This window comes from Tauraco erythrolophus, chromosome 3 (assembly GCF_009769465.1).
Source record: "Tauraco erythrolophus isolate bTauEry1 chromosome 3, bTauEry1.pri, whole genome shotgun sequence".
NCBI classification, from domain to species: domain Eukaryota; kingdom Metazoa; phylum Chordata; class Aves; order Musophagiformes; family Musophagidae; genus Tauraco; species Tauraco erythrolophus.
Genome location: NC_141467.1, coordinates 64,465,361 through 64,489,673, shown reverse-complemented (window position 1 = coordinate 64,489,673; position 24,313 = coordinate 64,465,361). Strand labels below are relative to the sequence as shown.

The following is a 24,313-nucleotide window of genomic DNA, read 5'->3' as shown; positions in this document are numbered from 1 at the left end:
TACATGTGTAAGCTGCATTTCTCAAGGCGAGCATTAACATGTGTTGTTCCTGGGATGTATGGTTAGTTTTGCGGCCTTTTGGTCTGTCTTCCTTTTGATGAGTCTGAAGAGTTCCCCTGTTTTAGCTGTAACTCCCTTTTCAGGAAGGAAGATACTGTCATTTCTTGGGGATACATGCTCTTGCAATTGATTGATTTTTTAAAGGGCGTAAGGTAAGACTGTGGGTACTTGGTTAAAGGTCAACATATGTGTGTTAGTTTGGATTGGGAGTGTACATTTGAAATTGATTTCTTGACTGTCTCCACTCACTTTGGTTTCATTCGTTGTGCTGGTGTCCCTGAATGTACTTACTTATGTCTGGGTGAAATGTAACAGGAAAGTAACTGCTTATGGGCATTCAGCCAGCTAAGATCTAGTTTGCTGCAATCCCTCTCAAATATGTAGAATCTGAACTTCAAGTTGTCAACATCACTTGTATGCTCCATGAATTCACGTAGTAAGATCTGATATCTGCAAATGCAAGTGCAACTGAAGTTGCAACAAATTGTCAAATCTAATGACTGTCAAAACAATATAGGTTTTATATGCAATAGACTACGTATAATTGCATGTAAAATTATTTCCCTTAATAAGCTGTTCATTTCTGTGTATATTGGGTGACTTTTACCCTTTGTTTAAATTTTTCTTCTATCTTGTTCTAAATCACTAGTCATCATATAAGTTGCTGAAATACACTAGTCAGGAGGTCTTTCTTGAAGCATCTGTTCTGTTTGGTAATATTCAAGTGACTTTAAAAATAGTTAAAAGATACACTAGTTATAGAATCAACGGCCTGTAGCTTCTTTACATCCATTTGAAAAGTCTTAAACTCAGTTGGGATTTGTTTCTCTCTCTTTTTTTTTTTACCTCTGTTGAGCTATTGGGAATTGGATTTGGGAATTGGTTGTCAAATGTTAAAACCACACGAGGTATGTGTTATTTCTCAAACTAGCTGAAGTGTTCTACTGTTCTCTCCATCAACCTGATGCCTATTTTAAGAAGCATGGAGGAGTAAGGGCAGAGTGCTAGATCCTAAAGTTTTTAATTGGAATTGCTGTTAATGAGACACGAGCTTGTTTCTGTCTTCCCCACACCCAAAAGGAGCTTGCTTTTGTTTGAAATGCAGTGGGAAAAGAATAATTTGGTAAAATTGAAGATGTAAATAAGTTGACTGGTGTATTAGTGGGTTTTTACCTCCTTTTCTGGTCCTCGAGAAGAAAAGAGTATGTTGATCATTAATCGTTTGTGTTAGCTTTAAATTGTACAAGTAGCGTGCATGTTTGTCAGAATTTAAAGGAGAGGTGAGATGAATTAGTATTAGTCCTTTCCGGAAAGGGAAGGCAACACAGCAAAACCAACACCTCTGCTACTTGTAACAAATATGCAGTAGCAGTTTTGCCTGGCTTACCTTTATGGCATGTGGTGTATTGCGCTCTGGGGAAACAGGGTTTGCTTTGGCAAAACTATCAGTAGCATTCCTTTGGGTCTGCTAGAAGTGAACATGAGGTGTAGCAGGGGAACAGTTCTGATCTGAAAATTCTTTGGCAAGAATGCGTGTGCTTGGTTTCAAGTAACTCTTGATTCAAAACTGCATTTTAGAAATTAGCTGTCTTTTATTCTTAAAATAGCAGATTTCAAATGAGTAGTCTCTACAGGATACTCGGGAAGCCTGGTAGAGGGGTGCCAACATGGAGAAAGTTTCTTGGGTGAGGGCCAACTTAACAAATGCGAGCAGGCAAGCTTTGTGTCCAGACTTGTGTTTCAGCTTATGCTGTTGGATTTAATGTCCTTAGAGCTCAGGCACTGAAGCATACATTGCAGCAAAAATACTACAGTACAATGTGCTCAGTTTCATTTGCTGCTGTGTTTGATATTGGAGGATTAAGGGGGAGGGGAAAGGATCGACTACCCAGGATGCTCTGTTAGGAGGAGTAAGTGAATTTGATTGTCGTCAGAACTAGATTGCCATATGAGTTCTGAAAAGCATTTGGCTCCTGAGGATAACTGCTCTAAAAATAGATTTGGAGGAGAGGTTTTTCTTGGGTCCAGTTTCGGGTTCCAGCTGAGCTGACTTTAGGAAACTTGTTTGCTCCTGTTGCAAGACTACAGTGAGGACAAATCGTTTCTTATTCTGCCTTCAACATTAATTTTTGGAGATATCGACACACTCGCTCTGTCTGTGGAAATCAAGCACTAATATTATGGCTGACGACACAGGTATAATCCTAATTTTTGTGAACAAATGGAAAATGTGTAGTCACGAATACCGGCTATGTCTGATTTTGTAATCGGCAAAATAGCCGGCTTTCTGTGGTATGTTGATGTTTTCCAGCCAGTTTGCTGTTCTAGTCTGCGTTACAGGCTGCCTCTGTTCTCTTTGATTAAATGTTCTCTGGAGTAGAGATATTTCTGAGTTTGTGGCAGGTGATTAACTGTAACTTAGTTTTTGCTAGAGTAAAGCACACATTAACATAAGAGAAGTTTTATCTTCAAATATCTGGCTTTAAAGTTTTTTTTTGAGTATGTGAAATTACTGGGTGTCTTTAACGTAAGCAAAAGTAAAAGGAAAAATGTTTTCCTACCTCTTTATCTAGATGTGACTCTTAGTGCGGGGTGGATGAGGTATAGGACTTTTAAAAGATTTGCCGTTGGGGAATGGAGCATGCTTTAAGACTTTCTGATGTCTGCTTAAAGACATCTGGTGGTGTAAGCACAGGCTTACCAGATATGGCAAGTGACCTACTTCTGCTATGGCTGGCAGCGTGTGCAGGGAAAGGGCTTGAATTGAGAATTAACTGTCTGGAATGAGCTCGCAGCCAGTGTCGGTCCTTGCAGTGTTTTGTTCTGACTTTCTATAGGGTTATCTGGGCAGAACATAGGTAAATTTTATGTTACATAACTTCCGTTTGTATTAAAGTATTGCCTAATCACGCTGCCATGGTTGAATTCTTAGCAGAATTTTTGAAGAGTTTTGAGAATGATCTGGTTTTGAGTGATTTGCATGAAACAGTCTTTTAAACTGGAAAAAAATATGAACAGCTATGCTTGATTACTTAAATAAGTTGGATTTTAGTATGGTTTTTTTTTGTTGTGGTTTTTTTTTTCTTTCTTTTTCCTGTTCTTCTAATATGTAATGCCCCTTTCTTCAAGGGCAACTAGCAGTAAACAGTAGAAAACAGTAAGGTAAATGAGTAAGTGTGAAATATAGTAAGATTCTCTTTCCTGCTTGCATTTTCTAATACCTAGTTTGCTCTAGAACATAGTTGTAACCTGGAATCATTTAAAATGTTTTTAGGCTTAAGGGTTATCCCTTGACTACACTGGAACACAAGAGTGCCCACGTTCTGCTGTTACATAGTATCATTGTTTATTTCTGAATATGAAAATTTCCAGCTCAAGAGTACATTAAATAATTTTCATATATAGTTGATGATATTTCTGAATGTGCTGGCACATGCTGCTTGTCTTTGCTTCTGTTTTCAGGCTACCTGTACATTTTTCCCACAAGAGAGATAGTATGATAAGTTAGGTATGTGGACCTTGCACATAAGTAATTAGAGTACTGTGCAGTAGCAAGTGATACATGTCACAGGTGAGGCTAAATTGCCTCTGTTTCTCTTGAGTATCACAACCTACACCAAGGCAACTTTGTGTTTAATGCAGAAAAGAAAATGAATCGTTGATATTTGATCTTTGTACGAAGTAGTCTTAATAAAAGATTTTTTTTTTTCCAATAAAATGTTGAGCTGAGTAAGATCTGATGTCAGTTGTTTGGTTTTCGTTTTTTTTTTTTTTAATTGGTCTGAACTTGGTGTATATCACAATGAATGTAATAAAAGGTTAGTTTATCACAGCTGTGAATCTCATGGCAAGCATGGTCTGAAAGTACTTCTATGTAGTATCTATTATAGAAATAAGTAAACCAGTAGCTAGTTTCTTGTTACTCATCTTTCAGAGCTACTTCATTTTATTCTAAAAACCAATTGTGTTGATGTTTACCTGTTGAGAGTATTTTATGTCTTTTTCTGTGATCGGTGTTGATAAATACATCAATCATTACTTGCAGTTGGTATGATACAGTTAATTCCGTACCTTATTATGTTATCACAATATTCATGATGAAGTTCATGGGTTATTTAAAGATATGTAAGAAATAGTTCTACTTCAATAACTGGGATTGAATGTGGCTGAACGGGCAAAAGCTGGTAGACATGAAACTATAGCCAAGTGACAGCCTTGCAGCAACAGTATCAGGAGGCAGAAGAACAGACCTTGAACTTTGGAGAAAGGCCACAGGCATTTTTTTTGGATGCACATGTATTTCCTACGTGTATCCTGCTCTCCCTAAAATGATTGTAAAGCAATGGACCAAGAAATTTGTCTTCTCGAGTGGTGATGCACATTTGAAACCCCCTGCCCGTATGCTAGGTTGAGGTCTGTCTTTTCTCAGTGGTTTGAGTATAACTGCTGATTTTTTTATATACGCTTACTTTACATACGTGCAGTTATAGCTGAAGCTGTGATTTGCATTAAATCTCCGTGTCCTCTTTTTACTTGTATGTTTCATGGGACTGAAAGTCTAAAGGTTTTCAGCATGTAATGAATCTCTGTTTGACTCTAAGCAACAGGGGAGATATTTTTAGTTGCTAGAGTGTCTGAACTTGGAGTTTTACTCTTAATATGATTTAGATTTTGAAGCCGTCTTAGGCTATTTGAATTTTCATGTTGATTCCGTGAGCTAATTCAACTAGTATTGAAACTTGCTTCAGAAGAAATGCTTTTCTTCCCAACTGTTTCTGTTGGTCATATTGCCCTCTGGTGGCAGTTGGCGAGCTGTTGGCACAAATGCAAAGCATCTCAAAAATGTTAAGCTCTGTATAAATAGACACTAAAGGGGAGGAAGGGGCGATTTCCAGCTAAGTTGTTAAGATAAATTACATGTGAGTTTTGGTGTTTCGTTGGTTATAGGGCTTTTACTTAGATAATCATTGAGCTTCCCACTAGAATTCACAGTGATACGAAAAGCAAGTAATAGTGGTGCAGTTAAAAAAAAAAAACAAGCAACAAAACCGCAAAACCCAACAAAAACAGAACCAAAAAAAAAGTGTTACTCAAATGTCTTGTATTCTGTGTGGTCATAAGAAACAAGATTTATAATTATATTCTCAATCATAACTTTCTTACTTGTATCATGACCGTTTTTCCTACTTGTTTGCCTTATTTTAACAGAGGCTAAGCATGGAGGAAGCAAAAATGGAAAGAAAGACGGCCTCTCTGGAAGCTCATTTTTCACCTGGTTTATGGTAATTGCTTTGCTGGGAGTTTGGACATCAGTAGCAGTTGTCTGGTTTGAACTTGTAGATTATGAGGAAGTTCTAGGTAAGAATTTTAAATCTTACAATGCTTCTAATAATTATGATGATATACCTTAAATGGAGACTGTTTTAAATTTCTAGATAGCTGAATTGACTACTGTGATGTTTGCAAATGACCTACATGATAAGAACAGGAAATGTAGTGCAAAAAGTACGTTTTAATGCTGAACTCTATTATCATGTTAAAATGGGATTCTCATAAGACTGGGAAAAGTTATTAACTTACTACATTTATTAAAGAATTGAAGAAATCTCCAAGGATGGATCTGGGTCCCTTTGTAATGCATATACTGGAGTTCATTCAAAATGTCAGTTAAATATGCATCGTTTCAGTTTGAGCTCTCAGAAACGTGCGGCAGTGGTTGGAAGCAGACAGCTAACGTTACCACTCCTCTCATGGACTGTGTTGCCTATAGAGTCAGGACAGCTGACCAGTCATCCTCTTGTGAATGAGCTGTTGAATCACCTCAGGTTTAAGCTTATAATGGTGATAATTGTATCTCATAAGGTGATAGTGTTAATATAATATCCGAGGGTGAAAATTAATGTTTCAGATTTCAAGATGTATGTCCATAGGTAAAGCTATTGTCCCTGATGTTGTAGGATTCAACATGCACTTTTGCAACTGGTGGTTTTACAAGCTTTACAGCTTTACGCATCTGTTGGTACATGCTTTTTTGATCTGGATTGATTTTAAGAGAAGCTTCTGGTTTGAAACTTAATTGGGTCTAGTGATGCAAATAATGGTTTCTGTATTTTTGCCATGCATGCAGCCAAAGCAAAGGATTTCCGTTATAACTTGTCAGAGGTCCTACAAGGTAGGATATCAGAGAAATAAGCTTGTGTTACAGTCCTTTGGCTAAAAATTTTTATTTGCTTTTTTATATTTTTAATTTTTTTGTGAATTACAATTCTTCTACAACATCAAACAGCGTCATTTCTCATCTGTCTTGTTCTTCATGGTTTTGAAGATGATATAAATCTTCTTATTTCTAGAGAATTATATTTATTCCACCAGTCTGTTGTGTTTAACCATAAACCAATAGAGATCCTTTCTAATTGATTGCTTCGAAACAATGGTGATGGCTTTATTTTTCTCTATTCTAGACCCAAGTCTGAACTTTTTCTTTCACAAAACTTGTTCTCTGATTTTTTTTGAAGTATCATATGAAGAACTATGTTTAATTTATTTTAATGGCAATCAAGTTCTGCCTCCATTTAGAGAGTGACAAGCATAATAATAAACTGGCAAACTGTAAGGACTTAGAGTTCTCCTGCAGACGGTGTGTAGAGTTTCAATCCTATTAAAAGTTATGTCTGAATTTTGTGAAAACTAATTAGATAGCTCTCTACTTGGTGATTCTAGGACACTTCTAATCCTGAATGCCACAATTCTATGCTAAATTTTTTTTTTTAATAGAAACTGAGTTCTCCTTTTACACATGCTTGGGGCTGGTAGGGCTGCAGTTTCAAAAATAAAAGTGAGAAGTCTGATGTATGGGTCACCTATAAAAGGATGGACAACTCTTTTGTCTGCAGTGAATGTTATACAATTGTTGATAAAATTATGAATGTTTTTCCTTTGTCCAGGAAGTAGGTTGCTTACCTTCTATTAACTTGGCACTAAAGATTATATACCTTTTTTTTTTTCTCCTGAGAATTTAGAATAGCAAGAAGCATATAATCAGAAAACAAATGGAGATTATTTGATTAATTTTTGCTTTATTATTTCTTTTCCCTCAAACATGTTGAATGTTCCTTGTGAACTTAAAGTTTAGTCTGAGCAAAGCACATTCACATAAAATGCATCACCTAATTACAGATTTGTTTTAAATCTGCGAGCACCAAAATAAACGTGTGGAAAAAAGACTAACTTGTGTTCAGTCTGAAGTCTAGGAAATGCAGAAAGAAACTTAAAATATACGTAGTGTTTTTCAGTAAATTTAAAATCAGATTGAAAGTATGGCTAAATAATTTTAAAAAGTGTGGTAACAACCTAGCATTGACAGTCAGCCATTACACGTTGAAAACACTGTGCTAGAAACAAATTACTGAATCCCTAATTCTCTCTTTTTCCTGTCTTTGCGTTTCTAGGCAAGCTTGGGATATATGATGCTGATGGAGACGGAGATTTTGATGTGGAAGATGCTAAAGTATTGCTAGGCAAGTACAAACACAGGCAAAATAATCTGTATAATTCAGTTGTCGTACTCATGTTTGTTTTTTGTTTGCTGTCAAACAGTATTTCTGTTTTTTCCTAATTGGAGAACTTAAATTGATTTAGTTTTGGTGGCATTTTTTCTTAATGCAAGTTGTAGTATTGTGTATGCAACTTGTTGTACCAAGTTGTCTTCTTTTTCTCCTAATACAGCAATGTGAGTGGAAAGCATTTAATTACTTGCAGGATGATTTTGGAGTTAGGTGGTTGATTCTGCTGCCTCAACTGTTGAAAGACGGTTGTGGTTATTAATAAATTTATCAGGTGCAGGGCTTATGATGTCTCAAGAGTTAAAACATTTTTTTATGTTAACGTGTTAAGCCAGGTCCATTTTAAAATGACTTCCAACAGGCTTTTGTACTTCTTGGATGACTATTTGTTTAGCATATTTTTGTACTATCCTCTATTCTGAGTTCACAAATCTATTGATTTTCTTTGCTCTTCAGAAATGCTACATGACATTGATTTTTCTTTTTTTTTTGCGTTGAAACACTGGCTTCTGTTTCTTCTAGTTTGGGAGAATGTCTGCTCACTATGTATCTTCAAAGAGAAATTTCCATCATAGACATACTTCATGATATTGCCCTTCTACCTACATCTTCTACTAGTTAAAGCACTGCCATCTTCAGCTTCATAATGAAACGTTGGATAGATACTTCTTGCATACCTGATGTTAGAAAGGTTAAATGATTTGCTCAAGTGTAAACCTATTCTGAGCACAGAAAGCTAGCAAGTTAAATAAACAACAAAAAACCCCGGCATTGTAAATAATAGCTTGAGCAGAGGGCAAAGTGGAATGTCTCAAACTAGTCAAAGTTATCAATAATATATTAGGATGTTATGGTTTGCTGTTAGAAACTCATACTCCATAAAATTTAGTTTATCATCAGTTCATTTTTCCCCACTTATGTTTGCAGAAATAAACAAGTCTTTTTTGGGAGTTCATTTGTTTAATCCCTTCATGGTTAAAGAAAACCCATGCAATAAAACTACTGAACCAGTTTGCAGTGGTGTGAATGTGAGAAGCACTCCAAAGAATCTCCAGTGCTCTGAATGACTTCAGAGCTACAAATTGGGTGTTAAATATAAATGGTGAATAAGATAACACTTTATACAGTTATAATCCTAATCTTTCTTTGTCTTTTATGTGAAGTGCATATCAATCTCTTGTGGGTCATGTTAGTTGAATTAATGTTGCCAGGGTGGTAGCCAGAATCATGCTGCTGCTTTGTTACCTCTCTGTTTTATGCGACTTGATATAGCTGGGAATTCTGCCAGTACGTGACAGTGTTTCTATTCTAAGCTTGTCTTACCACGCCTTTAAACCTTATACTTCAAATGTGACATTAAAAGGTCACAGATCAAAATGATTTTTATTATTTTTGAGTACTTGCTTAGAAATATGATTTAATCTCATTTAAGTTTAATAATATTTTCTGCAGTACTAAGGAAATTATAAAACTTAAAAAGTTACAAGATATTGACAAATATTATGAATATAAAAATATATTTTTCTCATAACTAGCATATAATATTATTAACTGAAGTTCCCAGTAAAATATTGTGCTTGTTTGTATTTAACGTTTAATATGAACCAAAAAATCAACAAAATAAAAAACCTAAATTTATTTAATTTAAAAATTTTATTTAAAACTAAAATTACTTCATTGATGCAGGAACTGGAATACTAGATTCCCTCTTGAGGAATTTGTCTTCCAGAATTCAGTCTTTGTAGTAAAGAAAATCAGATAGTAAGCCTGTATTCAACTGCATTAGCATAACTTTCTAAATATCGAATATGTAGCTCCTTTTATATTTTATTTATGAGGATTTTGTTAGTACATATGCTGTGTTTGAAGACATGTTATTTTCTGGCATTTTTCTCTGGGTTAAACTACCCTAACAGCAAGTGGTTTCTCTACTAGTTTAATATTGACTTCAAAAGGAGATACTACTATTTGATGTTTAATACTAGGAAGTCATATACTTTTTTATTTTCTGTTCTTTAGCTGGTACTAAACTACTGTATATTGAAATTGTGGCATATACAGTAGTTCAATGTTGTCCACTTCCATAGTCTTTAGTTTTCCCTACAAATGTAAATATTTAATTTGTGTATTAATAATAAATATGGTTTTAAGTTAATTTAATTTTGAGAAATGCTTCTACCAGCATGAATATATTTTATATTTCAAAGAATGGTTTAGTAGCTGGTAACTTTGTAGCTTTCTGTACTACTTGAGCACACCTAAATAGAAGAATTTTAATTTCTTGTTTTGGTTCTTGTATGTATAAATGTATGATAGGGTCTGTTCTTTCTATTTGTTGAAATCAAAGGAGGTTTAATGAGTAAGTTCTCTTGAGGTATTAATGTAATTTTAAAAATGGTGTGCAAGAAGTATGATCTTCCCCTCTTCCCTTCCCCCCCCTCCAAGTAAGGGGGGGAAACCCACCTAAAACCCAGCCAGCCTACCAACCCTTGGTAATTATCTTCCTACTTTTTGTCCTTCTCACTCTGTTTTTTGAAGGAAGTATTCTTCTCGGGAGGAGTGTTATACCGCTGCACTTGAGAACTGTTCTTTTAGTAGTGTTACAATAAAATGCAGGTATTGGGAGTACCAATGTCTGTTGTAATAGACTCTTTGGAGCCGAGACATTTTTTTATACTTCAGTCCTTTTTAACAAGAAACAATATCCTTAGAAATTTTACTTTAATGGCCGCAGTAGTTAGTACCATTTTGGAACAGCAGCTACAGAAAGACATCACTATATTGTTCTTGTGCATTTAGTTTAGAGTAGTTTGGCTATGCAGAAAATGGAAAAAAAACCCCACAACTTAGTGTATGAGCAAACAAAGTTTAATAAACAGTAGAAGCTTCTGAAAACCAACTTTTTTCCCCTGGTTCACCCATAGTAGAAAAAGATGTTTTCAAGCAGTTGTACAAAGGTTGTGTGTTCAGAAAATCTGTGGTGAGATAATAGGAGTTTAAAGATTGCTTTTGTAAGGTTCAGCTGTTTAGGATAAGTTTCATACTCTTCTCTGTTTTTCTCACGTTCTGCTGTAGCACCTTCAAATATTGAGGGTTTGCATCTGCTCGATCTCGTAAAAGATGTGTTGCAGGAGAAGAAAGACTTTGTCTTGTAGATTGAACGTAGGCAAGCCCTTTGCCCCGTTGGTTGCGGTAGCACTGTTGAATAGATAAAGATTTTGACTTCTTTGATTACTGTTTGATTTAAATTGCAATGTTTAGACTTCTCTTGAAATAAATTAATTTCCTGTGAGTCACTGATTTAGTATGGCATGGCTGCCTGATTGGGCAGTTCCATTTTTGTCATCAATTGCAGGCACTTCTTACCGTGCTTATCAGTATGTGAGTTTGACTTTGAAAAGCAATTCTCAGTTACGGAGATGAATGAAGATGGAAAATAGTCTGAGTATTGATTAGTTTGAGTTTTTAAAATCTAACTCTTTCTGAGAAAGAAAAAAGAAAAATTTATGAAATAATGTGTTACTTTCTGTAACTCCAGCTGAAGCATCTCTCTTTTCACCCCTCCCCCCCCCCCCCCCCCCCCCCCCTCAGATTCAAAGGCCATTATATTAATCTTGTATAGTTTTTGTATAGAATTGTAGACAAAGGGTTTGGGGTTTTGTTGTTTGGTGTTCTTTGTGGTAAAGACTATAAGACGTATTCTTCCGGTTTCTATGGATCTCTTTGGTGTACTAATATTTTCAAAGAAAATATGCTGCTGTACTCCATGTAATATTTTATAAAGATAATTGCCCAAGAGTCTTATTCTTGACTTAGTGCAAGAACAAGAGCATCTATATGGTTTTTCATGTGCTTACAGAAATCCAATCTAAGGCCTGGGGTCTTTCGTGAGTGGGGTTCTGTTTTTTTCTTTCTATTTTTTTCTTTAATGCCAGATTCAGACAGAATAGAATGATACAAATATTTATAATTATTACTTAGATTTTTAATTTTTTTTTTTTAGATTCAGGTTTCAATTCTTAAATTGAGATTTCATTCTTCTGTAAATATACTTACTTTGATTTGTGTCTTTACATCTTGCTTGGTCCAAGTTTTGAAAACAAATTAGAATGATGACTGATTACTGTGCATAAAGTTAAGTCTATAAAATTTAATTTTTATAGAACTAAGCCATGGAAGAAGTTGGAGAGAGGGATATTTATAATACCTTGATTGCCTCCTGGATTCAGTCTGTCAGTTTTAAACCTATGGGCTATCCAGTGAAAAATTAAAGACAATGGCTGGTCACTCAAGTAGAGGTTCTGGACATCCAGGTACAAGGATGTGGAACATCATGGACTTGGAAGTTTCCTCAGAATTATCATTGATACTTTCACTATGTGCTGTAAGAAAAACGTGTTGAAATGTGTTAGATGTCTCTGCCGTGAACTCCTCTATCTTGAATGCTTCATTAACCTGCACCTAATATTGCTTTGTAGTCTGCATGTGCAACACGTTCACTTAATTTTACGTCTCAACAATTCATATTCACCCTTAGCGCACTTTTCTGCTTTTTCCAACACAATCAAAGGTTTGTTCTGGTTAGAAGTGGGGGAAATTCCTCCCTCTCTTGCTTTAAAGCTTGCCAATAATTGATGTTTGTCATTGCTGCTCATTCTGTTTTACTTTTCCCAAAATGGAAAAGTTGAAATGTTATTTAGTAATAACTGTAAAACAGTGGATTTCAATATAAAAAGAAGAGGAGGGAAAAAAAGAGAGCATTAATCATGGCTTATTTGTATTTTACAAACACCAGTTAGATCAATGGGTCTTGTCACCCAAAATGGCAACTCTTGGTATCAGAGAGTTTAGAATTGACAAGCTCTTTCTTCACTGCTCTGACCATCTCTAGCTGTGTTTAGCTTGCTTTAGATTTTCTGTGTAATGATACATACATCCTTTACATTGGCTACCTATTCATTTTTATCTAGCGTTCTGTTTGGAATTAATTCCTAAGGATCAAGTATGTCATGTAGAATATATACCATAGAAGAAAATTATTCGGAAGCATGATAACAAAAAACAAACAAGCAAACGAACTGCAAAACAACCCCTCCCGCCAAATAAAGTCCTCACTTCTAAGCAAAATCAAATTTCTGCATGGTAGAATAAATGTTATCCTTAACAGTATGTCTGTGACAAGTTTAAATACTCTTTGCTTTTAAATATTTGTTCTCAGCTATAAATTGCAAGCTCTCAAATTTGAACTTAGTGATTTTTTTTTATATAACTTAAAATCATACAATTTGCTTTTTTTAGAGGATTACTGTTAAAAAAAACTGTCTAAAGGTAAATGCTGTGGCAAGAAAATGGAATATAAATGGATTTTGGTTTAGGATTGGGAAGAAGGGAAAGCAAAGCTGCCACCTTTTTTTAAGATTTTGGCATAATATTGTGCATGTTTATTGTCCAAATTCTAGTCTATACTTTGAAAGATTCAACTTTCTTAACATCTTTCTATTTCCTGGTCAGCATTCCTGTAAAGACTGCTCTCTGTGACATGAGATGTCTTTCACAGGTCCTCCTTTTACAGTTTCTTCTTTCCACCTAACTGCTGTCTCTTTTTTTTTCCTCCTTCCCTCTCTCTCTCTTTCCTCTATTCTTGTGTAGGCCTGACCAAAGATGGCAGTAATGAGAATATTGATTCCCTTGAGGAAGTCCTTAATATTTTAGCAGAGGAAAGCTCTGATTGGTTTTATGGCTTTCTCTCATTTCTCTATGATGTATTGACTCCTTTTGAAATACTAGAAGAAGAAGAGAGCGAAGCTGCAGATGATGTTGATGGTACGTCACAGAATGAAGGGGTTCAGGGAAAAAAGACTTGTGTTATTTTGGATTTACAGAACCAGTGACTCAGAGACTAATTTGATTGGCTTTCGATAACGTCCATGAAATCATCAGTCTTAATATACATAGGAGTTTATGTCATTGAGGGGAAACTCACAAATGGATGCTATAAAGATTCAACTAAATCAGCCATGCAATGTAGTTCTGCTAGTTGAAAGCCTTTCAGTGACTTTTCCGTTTCTGTGACAGGACGACAAATGCTCTACAGTTGTGTAAATATGTAGAATAAAGTGTGTATCTGCGGTTGTGTAGTTGGTTTCTGTGTGTGCTTCAACTTGTGCATTTTGTGCACAAAGCTGTGTGTAATAACCTCTGCTGTTCACAGTACAACATTTGTCTTTCTAGCAAATATTAACTGAAGTGTTTTGTAACAGCTTTGATTATGTTCTAGCATGATTGCGTTATATAAATAGCGTTTATGTGTTAAACCTTAATATAGACATGACATGATAATTATCTTGTGAAATATAATTTTAATAAATAACTTATTTTGTGATTCACTGATTTCTCAGATTTTTTTTTTACTTGTTCAAATAAAAGCACTTAATTTAAAAGTGCTTGAAAATTTATTTGTAAGTTAACTAATGTCTATTGTTTTCAGAAAATATGATGTAACTATATGGTTTATTCCCACTGATTTGTCTGTTTTCAAACTAAGTTTTCAGTCTTTTTTTAAATATAACAATCACACCAAAAGGGCTGTTCTAAATTTGTTTGAGTTTTTTTTTTTAAAGTGGGCATTTCATGGAAGTGGGAATCTGTGATTCTGTATTTCTAATGTGATACTGAATATATTAAAGACTAATTGGAAATTAGAATGTAATGGCTTATATTCCTTGCCAAATTCAAGAAATTAATGCGGTTTTGCAAATTTTAATCCTTTTCCTGTGAAACTGTTTTATGATAGTTGTTCCAAAAATATTTTTCATGTACATGTCTGCTATCATAAAGTTACTGGTATAGAAAAGAGAGTTTATAAGTATGTTCTGCAGTTTGTATCTGGTACTAAAAGCTGAAACTGAACTGTCATTTAAATATATGAACAGTGTACTCAATCAGATTATTATTAAAATTATATGAAATTGTTTATTGTGATGCCTGCTATGCTTAAGTTTGTATCTGTTTCCCATATAAAGTTTATACTCATGTTTGAACACAGTGGATGCAGGCTGAAATTTTAACCTGTTTTTAAATTTAATGCTTTTTCACTTGCTTTGGCATGGCAATTTTAAAGCAATTTTAACATGCCTGTTTCAAAAAATCTTTCATTAAATCATCCAACTCAGGGTTCTACTCAATCTTTAAAAAGTAATAAAAAAGAAAAACTGTTAATGTTAAGGAAGTTAGTGGTTTTTAAACAAAAAAAAAGTTGTGAAGTGTTAATACTGCTGAAGATTTACAAATGAAAAAGCCACATAAACATTAGTCACACTTTCTACCAAATATTTGAGGACTAGGATATAAGAAAGTTAATAACACATAAATTTAATGTTTTTTAGTGTGAGAAATATGAAGCATAAAGCTAAGAAAATTAAAAAAAAAAACCTACATTATGACAATAAGTGCTAGTAGATCTGTGGAATATTACTAAGAAGTTTCTTAGCAACTGGAAGAAACTGGCAAAGTATCTGATATGTAGGAAATAAATCAAGCTTTGTTTGTTTGATTTTTAGAAGCAGATTTGAATTAGAAGAGTTTCATTGCTATTGTGGCATAGTATCTCTCAGTATGAATTAAAAAATCATCATGGAACATTAAACTCTATTTTAGATGCTTCAGTAATGGAACTAGATAGCCAGAAAGAGAAGGAAAACATCTACTCTGAGAATTCTGTATCATGAAGTTTGTTCCAAATAGTTAAAATGCACATTGATATTCTGATGGGTTTTCAAGTGAAAGAGATAAATAGATTGCTTGAACCATGAGAAAGCTGCTGCACTGAAATAGATGATGGTTACATCAGTAAACAGCAAATAAGTTTAATTCGGGCTAAGGAGATGAAATGCAGGCCAAGACAGTTCTGATTTGGTATCATGGAAGTTCCTTGTTGATTTTACTAAGTGTGTGGAAGTCTGGTCAAAAATAATTATAGTGGGAATAAAGAGTTTGTATGAGAAGAAAAAGGGGCGGAGCAGGAGACCCAAGGGAAACAGTAACAGTAAATAGATTTCTGCAGTGTTTAGTTTTTGAAATACAGTTGTGGTTTTTTGTTGTGTTTCCCCCTCCCCCCCCCCCCCCCCCCCATATATTCTCTCTTATCTGGTGTTACTCTTGTTGAGTTAACAATTAAACTCTCACCACTGGTGAGCAGAGCTGTCAAAGCTCTCTTAAAGTTTGGGATAGAATAATTCGATTTTAATAAATTGTATTAATTATTGTGATGGGAAGCAGAACTTGGCTAGTAAGGGTGGTAATGAGATTTAGATGGTTTTCAGTTGTATCAGCATAGCAGTTTACAAAAAAAAAAAAAACAACCCAAAACATTTTAACAATTAAAAGGTTAAGCTGAGCATGATATGCAAATAAACAAGGAAGATGGAACTGTGTCTCAACTCTTGCTTCGAAGTCCATACAAAGTGTTTGAAATTAGTTGAGTAAATAGAAACCTAAATTTTTAGTTTGATGTTTGGTGACTATCAGTTATATAAAATACAGTCAGAATATTAATGTTTTAAAAGAATTCTAGAAAACTTTTAGATGATTTTAAACTGTAGGTAGGAAGCTGTAGCAGCTTTACCTTCTGATATTATTTTAGAATAATTATTTTAAAAGGGAGAGCTGCTGTTTTCTACCTACAGTTTTTGGTTTGAGAGTTTAAAATAGGAGCAAATTAGTGGCAAAAAATATTTTTGATGAGGAAAATACATTGTTTAAGTAATAGGACCTTGGTAGGTTTTGTAGCTAGTAAAGAATGAAAATTTAGGGGTTTTTTTTATGTTAAATTGGACATGGAGCTTACATTAGCTACCTTCATATTCCTTACAGGTCATTTGTATTAAATTTTGCAGAGCTGCAGAAGTAAATGTCTATGACTAAAGCTGTAGTCTTCCAATTTGGCCAGCGTTTTTAGAAATATGTTGGATGTTTTGCTTTGCCTTTTTCTTATGTTTAGTAAATGTTTGATGTTTTAACTGCCAGTCTTCAGCAGTAGTTTACAACCTTCAGACAAAATATTGCATTAACCTTTGTAGCATAAGCTCTTGCTTTCTTTGTTGTGATACTAATGTAAAGAAATTGTAGGGGAGGCAGAAAAATTAGTATCCATATATTTGAAATGGCTGAGAACTTATGGAAGGTTTGAACCCCAGATTTCTGTGACCACCTTCAACTATTTAATTTTATATGGGGAGGGAGGGGGAATCACAAGGTTCGTAATAGAGAGAGTAACTTAGATTTGAATAGAATAAACAGAAAATTGTTTGCTTATCTCTTAAAATTCTTCTTGTTACAACTTTTGGCCAGTACTACCTTTTTTTTTTCTAAATCAAAAAAATGAGCTTTTTTGAGAGCTTGTTCAGTCTTTCACTCTTGAAATTTGTTTCGAGGTCAGTGAACGAGGCTTACCACCCGTAGGTTTCATTTTATGGTAATTTTGTGTTATACAATCATAGAATGGTTTGAGTTGGAAGGGACCTTAAAGATTGTCTAGTTCCAACCCCCCTGCCATGGACAGGGACGCCTTGCCCTAGATCAGGTTGCTCAAAGCCTCATCCAACATGGCCTTGAACACTTCCAGAGATGGGGCAGCCACAACTTCTCTGGACAAACTGTTCCAGTGCCTCACCACCCTCAGAGTGAAAAATTTCTTCTTTAGACCTAATCTGAATCTGCCCTCTTTCAGTTTAGTGATAGGACAAGGGCAAATGGATTTACATGCCCTTGTAAGAAGTCCCTCTCCAGCTTTCTTGTAGGCCCCCTTCAGGTACTGGAAGATGACAATAAGGTCTCCCTGAAGCCTTCTCTTGTCCAGGCTGAACAACCCCAACTCTCTCAGCCTTTCCTCACAGGAGAGCTGTTCCATCTCTCTGGTCGTTTTCATGACCCTCTTCTGGACCTGCTCCAGCAGGTCCATGTCTTTCCTGTGCTTAGAACCCCAGAGGTGAAGGCAGCACTGCAGGTGGTCTCTCACGAGAGCCGAGTAGAGGGACAGAATCCCTTGACCTGCTGGTCATGCTTCTTTGGATGCAGCCCAGGATACGGTTGGCTTATGTTTTGCTTGTCATCAACCAGCACTCCCAAGTCCTTTTCCTCGGGGCTTCTCTGAATCTATTCTCCACCCAGCCTGTACTTGTGCTTGGGATTGCCCTGACCCATATGCAGGACCTTGCACTTGGCTTTGTTGAAATTCATGAGGTTCGCATGGGCTCACTTCTCCAGCCTGTCGAGGTCTCTCAATGGCATTCCTTCCCTTCAGCATGTTTACCACACCACACAGCTTGGTGTCATCAGCAAACTTGTTGAGAGTGCACTCAGTGCCACTGCCCTTGTTGCCAACAAAGATGTTAAACAGCACCAGTCCCAATGCCAAGGAACACTGCTCATCACCAATCTCAACTTGGACATCGAGCCATTGATCACAACTCTTTGAGTGTGACTGTCCAGCCAATTCCCTATGCACTGAGTGGTTCATCTGTCAAATCCATGTCTCTCCAATTTCAAGACAAGGATGTTGTGTGGGACAGTGTCAAATGCTTTGGGCAATTCCAGGTAGATGATGTCAGTTGCTCTTCTCTTATCCCCCAACATTGTAACCCTGTCATAAAAGGCCACCAAATTACCCAGGCAGGATTTGCCCTTAGTGAAGCCATGTTGGCTGTCACCAGTCACCTCCTTCTTTAACAAGTGCCTTAGCATAGTTGCCAGGAGGATCTGTGCCATCATCTTGCCAGGCACAGAGGTGATTATTAGTTATTAGAGATGTTATTAGTTAGTCTCTATTGACTGGCCTTAGAAGAAACTGAATTTTTATGACAGTTGTTCATATAGGTTACAGTTGGATGTCAGGCTAGAAGAAGAATGTATTGGAATGTTAGAAAGATTCACATTTCATTTTATGGTGAGATGGAGGGGCAAAAACCTCACTTATATTGTAAGCATGGTTTGATCAGTATTTGAGAGCTGGGGAAAGCTGTTGCATACAGTTCAGTCATTTTGGACAGATGCATCCTATTTTCCCTATTTAGTTCCCATAAGCAGCTGTGTTAAGCAGCTATCATAACGATGGCACAGCAGCATGAAATACATTAAATACTGTATTTCTTATGGTCAGTTAGCATGGATTCCTCAAGATGAGGCTAGTAAAGGCAAGACTTGCTTGTTGATTTTTTGTATCTTCTCATACAAAATGCAACATAGGCATCTGTGACTTCAGAAAAATACTTTCTGCCTCATATCTTCGATTTGAATTTTTCTTCTAATTTTAGAATTAAATAAGCAAGGGATATTAAAGTGACTTACTGAGAATGTATTGAGAGTGTTTTAATTTTTTTTTTTTATCCTGGTTGTATGAATTAAAAAAACTCTCTTACATTTGGGAGAGTTTCAGGCTTTGGTATCCCCAGCAATCTGCATACGGGTAATGAGTTCAGTTTAAGGTAAGTGGGTGCTAGCCTTCTGTCAGTAAGCTATTTTGTTTAGCAGAAGACCTTGTATATCCAATGCAGAATATTATCAATGCAAAATAATAGTAGTAATTATGTGCAGGTGCATATGCAAACAATCATAGCTTTTTATGACTTGCAGTTCTGGAGAATGAAAACAAAAAGGAGAGAAAAATATTAACATCTTTTGCTGATTTTCTGTATGGTGAAGGAGGTCTTTAATGGGACCTCATGAATTAAGGCAAGGGTTTAAACACGAGCCCCAGTGTTTAAAGCTTGACACTTTCTGTTCTGTTATCCAGGCTTTGCACAGATTGCAGAAGGGTGGCAGGTTCTCTGTCAGCTGCTTAGTGCTAACCTTGACCATACGCTTTCTATGATTAATGTGAAGTAGCCTCTTCCTTTTTCACACGTAAGTGGATAAGCCACCTTTATGAGCTCACATGTGTTGCATGATGCTGCAGGTTAAAAGGACTTATTATGCAGGTAGATGTTGTGATGAAATTGATTTATAGGAGGTTTTTTTATGTGGCAAAGCCTTTTGTATAGCAAGGATATTAAAATTTTCAGTATTATTAAATGAATAATAAAAAATTTGCATATGCAAGAATAAACTTCAAGTTTCTCAATATATTGTTAAATATGAGGATGTTATCTGTCAACATCTGTGAAACGGCTCAAAAAGACTGAGTGCTTTGTGTTACCTACTTTTGTTTTGCAGTGCTTATCTTTCTGAATAAAAATAGTATTCATATATTTTTCTTCTAATGTTGAAATTCTAAAGCTGTGCTTTCACTTCAGGGATTCTTTTTGTGGAGGTTGTTCTTGAAGATTTTTGTGTGGAAAAATAGAGGAAATGACTGGATTTTGATGCAGAATTGGAATGCTTTGCAATATCCTAAGTTTCAAAGAATCAGTTAAGATGCTACGTTATCTACCATTAAGCATTATGTAAAAATAACCACTGTGACATGAATATTTAATTTTTAGTATGACTGTTTAAAGCAGGTCTTTGAAAAGAATTGGAAACCCATGCAGCTATGTTAACTTCGAAGTCTACTTTTTAATTCACTGATTCCAATAGTAGCCATTTCTAACATTCTATTTTAACCACATGTGTGGTTATAAATTCTGTATTTCTTTTTGTATTGCCAGCACTGGACAACTATAATTTAGGACTGAGTGGAAAAAAAGAAGGAACTTAAAAACTAGCTCAAAAAAAGTGTGAAGACATTTGAATTGGAACTTAAAATAAGAAGCTGCAAGTTCAGTTACATGATTTGTAAAATTGTAGACATTGGTTTGTGTGCCTCCAGACTGTAAGAGCCTAAGTCTTTGCCAGTGAGTTTACTTAGACTTTATCACATGCCCCAGGACATTGTTATCTTGGAAAAGCGAAGTGTTTTACACCCATGTCTTGCTTCAGCCTGTTTGGGGTTCACAAATGAGACTTCCCTGTGCTGTAGCCATTGTAGGGACTCAGTCCAGGTGGAAAACAAGATGCAGCAGGATTTCTGTCTTGTGATTATTACATAATACTAAAATTTTGAAATGTATTATTGTACATACTTTTCCTGTAAATGAGTCTATTTATAATATGTAAAACTATACGTGATTTTAGGAATTATGTCATGCATTGATAATTTGATGAGAATCTTAACACTACTTGTTGTATAAAAGCAGATTGAAACAGCTTACTGCTTACCTGAATACTTAACAAGTGAAATATCAATAATCAGTGAACAAGGTATTTTGTAATCATTCAGCATAGTGCATATACTTTTATTTAAAAATAATTCCAAATATCTCTATGATAATTCTTGTGTATACAGGTCTTTGTAAAATTTTCTGTTTTCCCTGTCAAGACATGGTTTTAAGAGTGTATCTTAAGATATCCAATAACATTTATTTTTACTATGAAAAGAGGGGAGGAGCTGGAAATTTAAATATGGCTTTGTGCAACTTTGCTGAGTACCTTTTATTATTTAGTTTTCATTAATGCTGTAGTATAACAAGGTTGGAGACAATTCTTCCTTTTATATGAGAAAAATGTTTACTTGTTGTTCCACACAGTGGTTAGAAGTAATAAGATCGAATAATGAATTTAGTCAAGTTAGAACTCTGGACTTGAGCAGTGATTGTAATCTGTGAGGGAGAAGCTTATGAGTACGTATGAGTTTGTAAAGACATTCATGTAAAAATGTAATGTAACCCCTTTTTAGGAAATTTTGGCCATAATGTAAATGCTTTGAAAACATGGAAAATAGGAATTAGGTGCAAGTTGATTACAATCATAGAATGGTTAGAGTTGGAAGGGACCTCAAAGATCATCTAGTTCCAACCCCCTCTGCCACGGGCAGGGAAACCCTCCACTACACCAGGTTGCTCAAAGCCTCATCCAATCTGGCCTTGGACACTTCCAGGGATGGGGCATCCACAGCTTCTCTGGGCAACCTGTTCCAGTGCCTCACCACCCTCAATGTAAAAAACTTCTTCCTTATATCTAATCTAAATCTCCCCTCTTTCAGTTTAAATCCATTGCCCCTTGTCCTATCACTACACACCCTTGTAAAAAGTCCCTCTCCAGCTTTCCTGTAGGCCCCCTTTAAGTACTGGAAAGCTGCAATAAGATCACCCTGGAGCCTTCTCTTCTCCAGGCTGAACAGCCCCAACTCTCTCAGCCTGTCTTCATAGGAGAGGTGCTTCAGCCCTCGGATCATCTTCGTGGCCCTCCTGTGGACTCTCTTTAATGTCTTTAATGGCTATATTTTTTAAATTTATGATTTTTTTTTTTAGTGTAGAATATGAGAGAGTTTTTTTGTTCTTTGTTTGTTTGTTTTTTTTTTTTTTTTTAATAAATGTTGAGGTATATTGATGCAGTTTCTGTAGGTGTTAATCGTTCTCTGGAAACCTAAGCTGGTGGTTCAAATGTCCAATGTGTAGACACTTTATATGTCTGATTGAGAAGCCTAATGTTGAGACATTGAAATATCTCTTCCAGTTTAATAACGTTATGCATGAATTCTAAAAATATGTTTACCATAACTTTTCTTAACTTTCTGGTTGGATTTTGGGTAGCAATGCACATGATTTTTGTGGTTAAGGTAGTTGTGTTTCTGGAGTTTGTCTTAATCCACAGCAATATGATGGTGATAATCCAGTCTCTTTTTATGGTATTAGAAAGATGAGGCTAGCTATTATCTGTATTCTGAGGAAGGCTTTTGCCTTTCTGCCCCTTGTGGAACTAGGTATAAAGCAGAATCAAGATGCTGAATGACCTCGATTTCTGTTACCTACAATGGGGAAAAAGGTCATCACCTGAATTTGGAGTGTGAGGTTTATTTTTTTAATAGAAGTCTTAACAGTCTTAAAAAGTCTTAAGTAAAGTAGTATGTATTTTAACTGAAATGAAATGGCAACTGTATTTTGGAATATGAGCAATACCTTTGCTAAAACACATATTTTCCATTGGATAAAGAAACATAGATTGTACTTCATTGTAAGAAAATACTCAGTTTATATAATTTACAATACATAGATGCTTGAAGATCTTTTGAGTTAATATGTTTGTTAAATATTTATTAAAATGTATAGAAATATACGTTAGTGGGTTTGAGAGAGAACTGACAGAATACCTAGCAGAGAAATCAGTGGAGATATTGGTTATAAAGAGGTGGCATCGTGCTGTCCGGAGAGAACTGAGCTAGCTCTAAGAAGTTAAGAAGCATCTCGAGTAGCATCCATCTGGTAATGTGTTACTCTTTTTGGATTAATTAGTCTTCCATCTCAGTACTTGTGGTGGTCTTGCAAATGAAGATGTTTTATTCTTAATTAGTTGACTTTTGGTGTCTCCCCATAGCATTGCAGTGTGCTATGTACAGATAACTTTTTACAAGGCATGGCAGATCGGAAAATTTTATGTCATGTTTGTTGAACATCACAGATATGTTCATAACCTATTTCCATTTTGCAACAAATCAGGTGAGGAGCCAGGAGGGGTAGCCAAGAAAAAACCTAAAGTCAAAGGTATTTTTAATGTTCTTTTTCTTGTGGAACTTTATGCAGATAATGATGTCTGAAATGCATGCGCATTGCAAATACAGATTGCAGGTTATAATAATGTTTACTAATACTAGCTGTGTTGGCTAAGTGTTCTCTAATGGTGTAGCAAACTATTATCCTCCCCATTTTTCTGTAAGGTTTGTGTTTGTTTTGTTTTGTTTTTTTTTCCACTACCGATTGTAATTTAATGGCAATGTGAGCGCTTTCCTTACTAGAACAGATTTTGTTTGTGCAGATGATTTTACAGCAGTTGCCTTGTTTGGATTATAAGTAGTTTGTTAACTTCATATACTGCATGTTTAAAAGTAGTTCTGATGTATATGTGAATTTTGCTCTGTGTGAAATCCTCCTTTAGTTATCTTGCATTAATTCATGCTACTATTACTATATTGTAATTGGACTTGAACACCTTAATTTCTGTTTAAGTCTCTACTTAAGTAAGTCTATACTTAAATAGTTTCATCTATTTCTTTCTTATGGGAGGAGAAATTTAGGTGAAGTTCAATAACTTCCTCTTTAATATTATTTGCAGGATTGATTGCAGTGATGATGTTTATAAATTTTCCAAAAGCCTAATGTAGGATCACTTGCAACTGATTTATGCCACATGTTTATTTGTAATTACATTGCTGTATGAACAGGATGTAATAGTCTAAACGTGTTCAGTGCAACAGAGAAATTAAAAAGGCCATTTAGCCTAAGCAAAAGACCAGACTACCAGTTGTACTTCAGGTGCTTAAATTTTTAGATGTGCTTAGTTATCTCCACACAGCATGGTGCTATGTAAAGAACACAGTCTCTTTGTGGCGTTAAAGACACTTAGACTTTAATATGTTGGGGTTTTTTTCCTAGCCTGTGAAAAATGCATGTTGTTTGTAATACAAAATCTCATTAGGAAAAAAGTGCGTTTGCTGAGGGAAACTCTCCTGATCGTAGAAATGGGACTTGTCTTAGCATCTTGCATGCAAGTTGAAATTTTTAGTGTTTCTTCCACATTGTGCTTGGTATGACTTGATTGCAAGTTGTGTGTTTCCAAGAATGTAGCAAAAGTCATTTAACAGTTCATTCCTGAGTTTTGAATTATTTTTTCAATATTTGATATGAAAATGAAGAAATGGTATGATGTATTTCAAATGCTTTATG

The 24,313-nt window shown here is 35.4% G+C and overlaps 1 protein-coding gene across 2 annotated transcripts in view; it reads left to right on the top strand.

Annotated features, from left to right (window-relative positions):
- Positions 1-2,240: 2,240 nt before the first annotated feature.
- The window catches only part of ASPH (aspartate beta-hydroxylase), a 107,327-nt gene continuing 85,254 nt past the window's right edge, over positions 2,241-24,313 (top strand). The window contains exons 1-5 of one of the 2 annotated variants that reach the window (XM_086609353.1): positions 2,241-2,256; positions 5,269-5,418; positions 6,188-6,232; positions 7,509-7,577; positions 13,272-13,513. In XM_086609353.1, coding sequence (XP_086465479.1) covers positions 2,241-2,256; positions 5,269-5,418; positions 6,188-6,232; positions 7,509-7,577; positions 13,272-13,513 — 522 coding nt within the window. Of the gene's footprint in view, positions 2,257-5,268; positions 5,419-6,187; positions 6,233-7,508; positions 7,578-13,271; positions 13,514-24,313 lie in introns of those variants that run through there. The other variant, XM_086609352.1, reaches the window with a different exon arrangement.